The following is an 11,718-nucleotide window of genomic DNA, read 5'->3' as shown; positions in this document are numbered from 1 at the left end:
CTGCCTTTTTTGATTCCAGTTTTGACACTGTTACTTCTCTTTTCTTTTTCCAAAATATAAAGTGATGAATTCGGAGCACTCCTAGCCAAACTCAGCCTCCATCTCTCACAATTGGTCCATGAGCTAAACTATATAACATCTGGAGATCTGGAGTGGCCTGTGCTGCCTGCGGTCTTTTTTTTTTTTTTTTTTTTTGAATGAGGAAAGATAATGGAACAGTTGTGAACTGGAAAAAGGACTTGGATGTGTGTCTGGGGATAGATAGGGTGATGATAACGATGTTAAATCTGAGGACATACAGATATAGATACTCCATGAGGAAGGAATACCGTCTCTCGTTCTTCATAGTATGCCAAGAACTTAGCACTGTGCCTGGCATATAGGAAGAGCTCAAACAATTTCTGTTCAATGGATGCACGTTGCCCTCATTTTTCTTTTTCTTACCTTCAGAACAGCATACCTGGGAATTTCAAGTGCAGTATTCCCACCTCAATCTTATATCCCACAGTGAAAAAGTAGGCAAAATGTCTCATGGCCCCTTGTTGATATCTACTTAGATTTTAGGCAAGACAACTAATAATTTTCACAGAGTACAGGCTCAGTTCATATATACAGAATGAACGATGCTGCTGAGTTCCTGCCCACACAACTGGAAAGGCATGAGATTCCTGTTACCTGCACTGGGTACCCAGGCTCTAGAATTGTACGTGCTTCTCTCATTTTCATCTAGCTATCCGCCCACACAGACATACGCTCTTATATTTAAATATGTATTTGTTAAGTAAACGTTTTGTGCCAAACCCTGCTACATATCAGGGATACAGAGGTGAACAAGAACCGACATGGATCTTTTACTCCTAGAGCTAAGTAAAAAAGTTGGCAGCCACATCGTGTTGGGTTTGGGACAGACATGGGGCAGGTGAACAGAAGCTAGACATGGGTGGCCACCACTTCAGCTGACTTTGACAAGCAATCGTCTCCTCCAAAATACTCCAAATTATGGCCATCTGAAAGAGTAGCCATCTACCCTTCCCCGAGTCAGTGTATAGTGAGGAAGGAATGCAGAGCCTGTCCAGACACCTGTGCTTACCTTTTGACACAAGATTCAATCATGTCACTTGCCATCAGCTTTAGCCGTTGTTCCAGGTGTTTTCCAAACTCTTCTTCGGGCCAGTGCAAGTCTCGAATGAAGGTCTGAAGGGCGTCGAGTTTCCAGAACAGATCCTCTGAAGTTCCTGATCCATTACTGGCAGGATAAAAATTAGGAAACGAGAGTCACCCACTGGCCTCAGGTTCTGAAAAGCTGACACAAAGACAACTGGAGACTAGAAGGCTTAAGGCAAACAGTGGCTTCAACATACAAAACGACGCGTGTTGGCGGTGGAGGTGGGGGCAGTCTCCACCGGCAGATATTGAGTTTTACCATACATGACTTAGTCGGCTTCGCTCAGCCAATTATTCCAGACCAGTGAGAAGTCTGAGGAAGGTATTGCCCCACAACGGCCAGGAGAAGGATGTATGGTAAAAATCAGCCTTCTTTTAATAACCACATTAACACATGTGATGATTCAAATGAAGGCCACGAACCAGAGGGAGAAGTAAGTCTCGACAAATAATAACTACATGGCAACATGCAGTTATTAAAATTCAGGGTTTCATGCATTTCCCCAGCTCCCCTCCAGAGCAGAGGCCTCTTGGAGATTGCACAAAACTTAGTTTTAAAAGGACAGTGCTAACAAAGTGGTGAGCGAGGACCTGCTTTCTCTCTTGAAGAGCTGGTAAGAAATTGGGGTGACTCAAATCGAGACGAGTACACCTGGATACCTTGAATCCAAGACTCTTGTTCAGTTTGGTTCTTATTCCAATTTTCACAGACCAGCCCATTGCATGGGCAGCCCCAGGACGAGGAGAGTTGGGGGTTAGGTGAGTGAATAAGGGATATTTGCAAAGCTTTAGGCCTCAAAACCTGAGCTTTTTTTTTTTTTCCTTTACCATTGCACCATCTTACCCAGTCCTCTGTATAGATGGGGAAATTGGTCTTGATTCCTTTCTGTATAATGACGTCTATGGAACTTTTACCTGGGGAAAGCCTGTGTATGGGAAATGCTCCATCTCTCACCCGCTTGCCCTTCTCTGGCTGGCTTTCTCTTTTGTAACAATACCATTTGGAGCTCTGAGGGGTGGCCACTTCCCACCCCCTTCCTCGCATACCACTAATGCTAACACGGTAATTTATAAAATGTCCAACACACCATGCATTACCACTTGTTCTGACATCGTCTATAGAAACAGATGAGAGTGGGTGTTTCTATTGTGACAGATGCCAGCTGCATTGAATTAATGCTTCAGAGAGAAATATAGCTAGTGCATAAATGCATACACAGCTACTGCGGGGTGGGGAAGGGGCATACTCCCAACATGCCGAGAGGGAGCCTACGGCCTGGACCAACAGAGTAATGTTTTCAAGGACAGACCAGTCTGAGGTCAGTACGTAGATGTATCTGACACGAAGGAGCAGGTAACATGAAAACACGTCCTTAAAATGAAAGGTGGCAAAGGAGGAAACTGGAATTATGAAAAGATATAGAATCAGGCATTTCCTGGTAGGTGATTGAGAATCTACGCCTTCTTTTCAGATACTGCCATAAGCATTGTTCAAAAGTGGGGGAATGCATTGTTTCTCCGTGAAAGTTCAGCCTTTCCCCCACCCCATCCTATTCTTGGGAGAAAGAAACCCCAACTTTGTCTAGTCCAAACCCCGTTTTGGAACTGCATGGTTGTATGTTTTAAATCATTAAGTACATATGAATGCAATAATTGGTATTTATTACAACAACATTTTGACACCCATCTGGTTTCAGAGTTTCAAAAAATTCTTCTAGGGTTTTTTTTTCTTTTTCTTTGAAGAGCTTATTATTAAGTTTTGACATGAGGAAAAGAATATTTTCTTTTTATTTTTAAGATAAACTGTTAATGTTAAGGCAATAGCACCAAGATTATTTTGATTGCTGAGCAGTTACCAAAATGTGTTCCCACTCATGCCTTAATTAATTGAACAGAGACCATTATCTGCTTTATTACAATGTCTTGATTCATATCTTTTCAAAAACAATGTCACGGAGCATGCACAGAAGAAGGTAAGAGAAGCTTTCAGATATTTATTTTTAAATTATTAACAGTTAATACCTAATCTAACTTTTAATGTAGTCATCTTAGCATGAATATGATTTATGTTTTTTTAGAAACTTTTTTTTTCAGATATAAATTTTTGGAGGTTTTAATTTTCCTTTAAAAGAGATTCAGACACACTGACCATACGATTTCATTGTGAACTTGTGAACGAACATATGTTTTTAAAAATATTAGGCAGCTTGGGAGAAGCCAACTAGAGCAGTCAGTTTAATGTTCTGTTTTCTACCTGGATTACTGCAAAAATAAAAATGTTGAGGGCCATCTTGACGAATGTGATTTCGAGGTTTCAAAACCTCACTGCCAGTTTCAGATCATTTTTTATTCCTTTGATAATAACACTTCCCTTTGAAAACGTGCCAATTTATTCTTTCAAGAAAAAGCTTATCTGGCCTATAATTAGCTGTGGTCTAAGAAAAGGATCAAAGGAGGGTACAGAATCGCTAAACCTTATTTCACTTATTAAATCATGCACGTGGTTCTAATTTTATTTCCCTGAGGTAGAATTTAGGGGTGCTGGATCTTCTTCTTGCTGAAGAAAAAAAAGAAGATTCATTTTCTAAGCCAGAAGAAATGGCTCCTCAACCTCCACTCCCCAAGCTGCTGGCTGGCATTAAAGGGGTGGCTTGGCCTCTAAGAAAAACAAACCCCACGTATTCCTGGCATTTGTGTGGATGAATGTAAAAAATGACCCTACACTCAGACCACAGGTGATACAGCTACCAAAAAGTTGACTTATTTGTTGTTTAAATCTTGCATTCTCAGATTTAGAGATCTTGCTGCCTAGATCTCAGTGCTCTGTGCTCTATTATGACTAAGGCTTGATCCATTCAGAAATTTTCATTTAGCCCTGAACATACTGTTGCTATATCCTGCCATTTGCTGACACCAGAAATATACTTCATGGTTTAAAGAGTCTCTAGAAGTTTTTTTTTAATTAAAAATAAAACAAAACAAACAAAATAAAAATATTAAAAAAAAAAAACAACCTCTGGGTGTGCTTCCCTCTTAGGTTTGGATCAGGCCGGAGATGACTGGCCAGCCCATCAAAGAGGTTTCCTGGACTATTTTTGGATGTCTAACTCCTAAAGGCATGCAACTTGCATTAAAAAAAAAAAAACAACAACAAAAACCAAAAAACAAACAAACAAAAAAACAAAACATGGACAGAATCCTTTTGCAAAAGAATTCAGGAAGTGAAACATAATCCCCAAGCGTTCAGTGGGCGTAAGACAAATTGTTAGTGCTGTATATATAGCAAACGTCTTACAAACATGCTGCATGCCAGAAATAAACAATATTGTCTCTGTATGATCAGCAAAATATGTCTAATTATCCCTCTCCATCTCTGTTATATAGGATGTATAGAAATAAACAATGCATATCCATGCCAAGATCACTTAAATTTAAATTAGATCTAATGTGAACTGAATACACACTCAGCATCATATATAGCAGCCATCCATGACGGTGCCGAAAAAGTAGGCATTTGTGGGATGCCTAGAGGAATGTTAACTGGTAGATTTGGTACTTTGGGAAGGTTCACATTGGGTAGGTTCACATTGGGTAGGTTACTGGTTAAACTCCTGTGGAAGAAACAGACAGAAAGAAAAAAATACCATCACAGTGACAATGCAGATGTGGCAGAAGCATATGACAGTTGTAAATAAATTGGCTAAGTCCACAGCAAGACACCAGCGAAAACTTAAAGCAACATACTTCAGAAAGCAGCTTACAAATGGGGAGTGTGGTGTGGCTCGGTATTCAGAGAGAAATGAAAAAAAGTCAATGAGAAAAAATTAACCACAGAGTGACAACAGCATGGGCACTCATGGACACCTATGCACAATGATCACATTGTTTAAATGCCTTTGTGAAGTTTCCGAATCCATTGCCACGAGAGTCTAGAACTTATACTAAAAACTTGACGTTCCTGGCGTTGCACTGGCTAGGGCTGCTGTGAAGTGGCTGGGATTGAAAGAAATGGTGGAGCGCTTTAATTTCCTTTTATTTATAAATTATTTTCGACAGAGGCACATTTCTTAAGTCAGATATTAGATATCCGATGTAACAGGAAATTTGCCCACTTAAATGCATACTTAATGGGGGTGTACAGAAAAGGAATTTTTTCCAACTGCTACTTTTGAAGACAGGTGTATGTGCCATGGGTGTCAGAGTTGATGGTGAAGACGAAGGAACTGTATCAAGAAAATGACTAGTTTTGAATAATTTTATAGAACACTTAAAGAAAACAGAAACTTTCCTTCCCAAACTAAGTCCAATTAAAAATTAAAATGGAGAAATGTTTACACAGGAAAAAAAAAAACAACAACCCAAATTCAGCTCTTATAGTAAATTCTTTGAGTACAAGTAGATTTAAAATGTGGCCTCACGTTATAGTAATTACCCTTGAAAGCGAGATAGAGACGGAAGAAAGGATGACAGGGGCTTCCGGGTGCTGGGGATGTGCTGTTTCCTAATCTGTATGATTGTTACGTGAGTGTTCAGTTTGTGAAAATTAAAGCTGTGTATTTTTCTATAAAAAGTTAAAATTTAAGTTAAAAATTAGTAAATAGTTTTAAAATGTGACCTCATAGAATCTTCTTGTTTTTGAACAAAGATTAGTCAACTGATGTGATGAAAGAGATGGATAACTTTATGATTAAAGAAAGAAAATAAAACAAACAATAATCCCAACTCAAATCAACTGTATGTCTTCAGAGGAACTGTGTCATATACTGCTTTGCAAGCTGGCACCACATGTCTCTGTAGTGGCATTTTAAGGGTGTTCCATCCAGCCAAAGTCACTGGCACGGTAGAGCCCAGCCTAACTCCGCATCTGAGAGGAGCCTTCCTGTTTAAGTGGAGTTGACAGCACTTTGGCAAAGGAGTTGAGGCTTTCTTTTTGGATCTTGCAGGAGAAGAGAAAGTTTTGCCAAAGCAGCTCTGCCCCGGGCAAGCTGTGTTTGACTAACAGAACTCTTGCAAGGGCTGGAGCCGCCTCTGGGCTTGCTTAGGGGGGCAAACCTCCCGAGAAGTCGGAAATTCTGGATTCTGTAGATAAGCTGGACACTTGTCTCCCTCTAAAAAAACTTGCCTTTTCATAATGACAATATAGCCCTAGCTTGTGATGGAAAAACCTCTAATGCAAAATTGCCAACCTGGCATTCTCTTCCTTAAGGGAAACAGGTGTCTCAAAGGTTTGTCCTTACCCTTCACATTGTGGGAAAGCCAATTGTATTTCTCTACTTGGGACTAAAGGTTGCTCTTGTGGGAAGGGTCGAGAGAAGAAGCTAAACATGACTATTAAGTAGAAGGGAAAATGAAACTTTTCCTTCCACATTTCTCTTGTTTCACTGCAGAATTGCCTTTGATTTCAGCCCCTGGTGGTTCTCAGTCTTAAACACTGCCATGTAACAAAACCGTTGGCGATTTCCACTGAGACATGTGTAAGCCTATATAAGCAAATGTGATCATTAAATGATGCACACACTGAATAATGATCAAGGAATTAGGAGATCTTTAGAGATGGCAGCCTGGAAAGTTAAAATGTCAATTCTGAGCAAATTAAAAGTAGCTAGGAATGAATAACATACAAATGTATGCAAAAGCAACTTAATTTAAACATATTAGTGGATGGTGAGTACACAAATTAGAAAAGAACTTCGTTTTGCACACAAAAATAAAAAAATACTTATATTAATCAAAACATATTGTATTTGTAAAATGTGACATTTTGGCTGGACTAGTACGTTGGACTCATATAGAAACATGTCTTTCATGTGACATAACACTCTACTTTTAAGAGGCTGAAACATGCTTGATATTTCTGCTTTTAGCAAAATAATATAGTGTATTGCTAACGTTACTACTTTTTCATCTGGATATTAATAACTTATATTAATAATCAAGAAGGCAATTCCAAGCATTATATTTTACAAATATATTTGTGAAGAGGTGAAATTTTCTAGTAGCACTCAGGTCAGACCAGGCTCCTGGATATAACGAATTATCATTTTAGAGGGCTCTTTAGCAAAGAGCTAAACAACCAGTCCATCATGCTTCTCTGTGAGAATCAGAATTGGATATCTCTGAATACTCTAAGAAGTGTGAACTGCAACCCTAACAACTGATATATGTTAAAAATTAGACTCATTCATTTTGGGGACATTGTTGAAAAAGGATAGCTCTCATTCATGTCAAAGGGCCCATCCCTGGAACACTGGATTAAAAAATTCTCATCTCCTCTTTCTCTCTCGCCTGGATGAACGTTACAAGTGTGTATGTGAGGTAGAGTTATTCCTTGCTTCTAGAACTAATTATAATCAAGATTGTGTCTCCAAGCAGAGAGGGTATGGTCTTCTCAAAGACCTCTGCTTTAGATTTATGGATGGAGTTAGATGTAAGATACAGAATGCCTTCTACTTTATGAGTCATTTTTTTGCATGAATATATGCAGTACATCTTGTCTTCTCTTGGTTCTATAGACACTAAAGTCTCTCTCTTTGCTTATTCTTAGGTCTGATCCTATTTTGGGGCACGGGCACTTTTTGATATCTTCTTAGAGTTTAGAGTGGTGTTTATCAACCTTTTATTCATTATCACCACCAGACTGCCCCCCCAAACTGCTTTCCCCATGAAAATCTAATACCACCAATATACTATATATCTGTTTATATATTGTATATAGACCTGTGCTTTATACACATGCACAAATGCGTGTGCATGTGCCCATGCTGCCTCAGAATGAATACCTTTATTCAGCCGATGTCAGAGCTCAGAGCTCGGGAAGAGACACACTGATGTATACAGGGGGAGAAAAAGCTACTTTCAGAGATGTATCAGTTTTGATGGTATAGAATCAGGGAGCCCACCCTACCTTTCAGTGCTTCCCTCCCACTCCTCTTCTGGGCTTTCTGGCGTGCGTGCGTGCGCGCACGCGCACACACACACACACACACACACACACACAACAAAAGTAAGGTATATTTTTGCTCTCCTCCCTCCAAGAACCAATTTTCACCAGCTTTGGGAACTGTAAAGTCCCTGTTTAGAATGCATAACCTAGAGAATAAAGTTTCAAACTTGATGGGATTTTAGAAAATCCCAATCATCTCTCCAATCTTATGGCTTGCCTCCTTCATAATCCATGCTGGCCTAAACCAAATATCCAGTTTCTACAGCATACCCTACTTTCCCCTATGTTTCTACTCTTGCTCATGCTCTTTTCCTAGCACTCCTGCTCCATTCGACAACAGTCTCTAGACTGTTTCCTTGACTTCTCAATAGAAATCCATTCCCTTTTACTCTATGCTTTCATAGCTCTTCCTTATGTTATCTGGACATTTGTACATTGGTAAATTTTTAAAGTCATCTTTCTTATATCTATGTTGTTCAGACCTAACTAAATTGAAATCCCTGATCAGGGGAATGTATTGTTTTCTTTTTCCTCTCCCTATAGTTTTTAAATTATATTCTTACAATTTTCAGCTTGTATGAGTTTCTTAATAAAGGTCAGTTGATCAATAAATATTTATTGAGTACCTGTTACATCCCAGGCCCTTTCCGAGGTGCTCGGGTGGCAGTGGTGATCAAATACATATATGAAGAGAATGTGAAAAGTCACATTTTCTAGAATGTTAGTGCTGGAAACGTCTTAGGTATTCAAAGTTCTTGTTTTACAAAGGAGGATACCGAGGCTCAGAAAGGTCCTCTGACTTGCCTAAGGTCACCCAGCAAGTTACTGGCAGAGTAAGGAGTTCTCGTTCCAAGTCCAGTACTTATCTATTTCATACCAAGCCACCTATATATTGCTAAGATGTTTTTGGTCTGACAGTTCATTTCCGTTAAGATATTAACATCTTTGACAATCTAGACAATGACATTATTTAGAAAATAATTTTAATGTGTATATCCCTGGCAGAGAGAGATAAAACATTTTGAGAAATAAGAAATTCAGATTTTTCAGTGTATATATGAAGAAGCAGTGTCTAGTTCTACCATTCAGAGCCATCTTAACCTGAAATGGACAGCCATGAAATGTGGATCCCCTGTGCCTGCAGGTGTTTAAGTAGAGATGGAGAGATGATCTGTCAAGGGAAAGGTGGGGAGGGTACTAGATTTGGCAAACTTTGAATGACACACTTTCTAAGTTTTCTTCCATGATGACTTGACTAACAAGAAGCCAACTCTAAAGAGCTGGTAGAAAGCTGCCCATCTGCTACTTTGGACCAAAAGCTGATACTCAGGGCTGCCAGGAGGGTTGTGAGCAACCGGCTCCACTGTGGTGGTGGCCCCGTGGCACTTCCCGATGGATGCCAATGAAAGGGCATTGGGCTCCAGGTTGGGCCTGTCCTTGAGAGGCTGGCTTTCCTCAGCCTGGTTAGAAGCTATGCGATAACATTTTCACTGTTGCATAGAGAGTCTCATCATGACTATATCTGGCTTAATGGAAAGAGAGACACATCCTCCCTTTTCTCTCCTTGCAGAGATGGAAGGCCATTTTTCTAGAGAAAGGCAGCAATGGGACTTAGCCATTTTACCCTTTCTGCCAAATAACTTGTATCACACTCAAATGGTGATTATATCTATATTTTCTTTTACGTGGCCATATTTTGACATAAGAAAATCTGAAGAATAAATGATATTTAAAATCCATTTTTAGCAAACTCAATATATTCTTAATATTTTCTTGTCAGAGTGCCATTTTTCTTTAACACTTTAAATACCAGTTTTTCTTGAAGTAGGCTTTACAGGGCATTTCTCAGTCAAATATCAATAATCAGGTGCTTATAATTATGACTTTTGAAAAGTGGAAGAACAGAACTATTTGAGTACAACATTTGTCTGAGAGAAAGACTGTGATTTGTGTGCATGCGTGTGTATTTTGGGGGATCATATGGAAAAGTTAGAGAAGATTGAGCAAATTAAATCTATTTCTATGTTAGTTTTTTGTTTTTAAGTAGGCTTGAAAAACTTTCCTAAAAGATCATTCTTTACTTGAAAAACTCCCAAAAGAAAATTAAATCTCCGCTTCTTTATCAACTCTCTATCTAGTGGTCAGATAAACGTTAGTTCATACTTTGTTTCTCTTCACATGATAAGAAGTATAGAGAGACTCATTCCTTTTAGCACATAAGCATGTCCCCATGCTCATTTTACCCTTTATTTTACGTCAGCCATTCTGCAAACTGTCTCATGGTATCCACATTCTGTATACAAATATGCTAATAAAATGTGTATGGTTTCAAAGAATTTTAATTTAGCTTGTGTTTTAGTTGGCACTTTCAAATATCTCTACATTCTCTGAAAGGCACATACCAGTTAGCGTGACTTGAACAAACCGCAATCATATTAAAAGCTACTTAAAAAAACACATCTACATAAAAGATTCTCAGGTTATTATTTACAGCTATTAATCCTTCACTAATTTTCAGATCTTTAAATTACAGATCCCTGAGTTTAAATTTATTTTTTTATCATTAAAAATATCCCCAACAAAATATTCCCAGAGTAAGACTTTCAATTGTGAAAATAATTTTGATTCTATCTTTACTTCTGATAGTATTAAGAATAATTAATGCTTCAAAAGGAATAGCAGTCATTTGCTTAGTTTCTGAAGAATTCACTAGATTATAAAATGGCTTTAGTGACATTATCACAGAACTTCGTGACAATTCTCAGACACTGAGTAGGGGCATTTTTAAAAATCAGTTTTGCAGATGAGAGAAAAATTTAATTACTTTTATTAGCCTCCTGGCTAGTAAAGGGAGGATGAGGCCCTAATTCTAGGGCCCTGTAAGAGCCAGTGAGGATACCAAGCCTTTGCTCCCATGTGTGTTGGTAGTAGTAGCCTCCACATTTAAAACCAAGTAAGGAAATGCTATTAGAGATCATAGCTATTTTCAAAATGTGAATATTACTCATTTTAACATTTTCTTTTTTCACAACTGTTCTCCACAGCACGACTGTCTTGATTACAGTGAGCATTAAAAAAAAAAAAAAAAAAGAGTCCATTGTTAATGTCTTATCATCAAGGGACCTAGTTTTATTCTCATGAGTTAAAAGTCAGCAGGGCCATATTAAGAGACTGTTATAGACCTGAGAATAACAAGCTAAAAATTTAGATTTCTTGGTACTTGCAAATGAAGAGCTACTACCTATTAACCTGCTCTCAGTAGGGTAAGTCAAGACACTTCTCTCACGGCTCAGATGTGGCAGGAGGGCTGAGAAAGCTATTTTGCATTAATTTCTTTATCAGTCAGAGTCTTACACAGTATAAAGTTAAAGGGAGGGTCTCAATTCAGAAAATCGCTTAAAGATGAAACGTAAGTCAAGGCTTCCAAACTGAGGAAAAGTCTCTTGTGTTATTTGTTCTGGAGTGCCTGAAAGCCTGCTTGTACATACCCCATTTTACTCCGTACTGGCTGCTACACTCCAAAGATATGAAGAACTAGAAAGAAGAAAATGACTTTCGTACAGGAAAAAGAGAGAGAGAGGAAGAGGGGGGAGAGAGAGAGAGAGAGAGAG

General features: G+C 38.7%; 1 protein-coding gene across 4 annotated transcripts in view; it reads right to left on the bottom strand.

Annotated features, from left to right (window-relative positions):
- Positions 1-11,718, bottom strand: part of CADPS (calcium dependent secretion activator) — a 456,128-nt gene that overhangs the window by 79,514 nt on the left and 364,896 nt on the right. For 3 of the 4 annotated variants that reach the window (XM_025050754.1, XM_025050752.1, XM_025050753.1), the window contains one exon: positions 1,091-1,246. In XM_025050754.1, the coding sequence (XP_024906522.1) occupies positions 1,091-1,246 (156 nt within the window). Of the gene's footprint in view, positions 1-1,090; positions 1,247-4,628; positions 4,776-11,718 lie in introns of all 4 variants that reach the window. The other variant, XM_025050751.1, reaches the window with a different exon arrangement.

The sequence above is a fragment of the Pteropus alecto genome, unplaced genomic scaffold (genome assembly GCF_000325575.1).
Source record: "Pteropus alecto unplaced genomic scaffold, ASM32557v1 scaffold75, whole genome shotgun sequence".
NCBI classification, from domain to species: Eukaryota; Metazoa; Chordata; class Mammalia; order Chiroptera; family Pteropodidae; genus Pteropus; species Pteropus alecto.
This window is presented reverse-complemented; position numbering and strand designations above follow the sequence as displayed.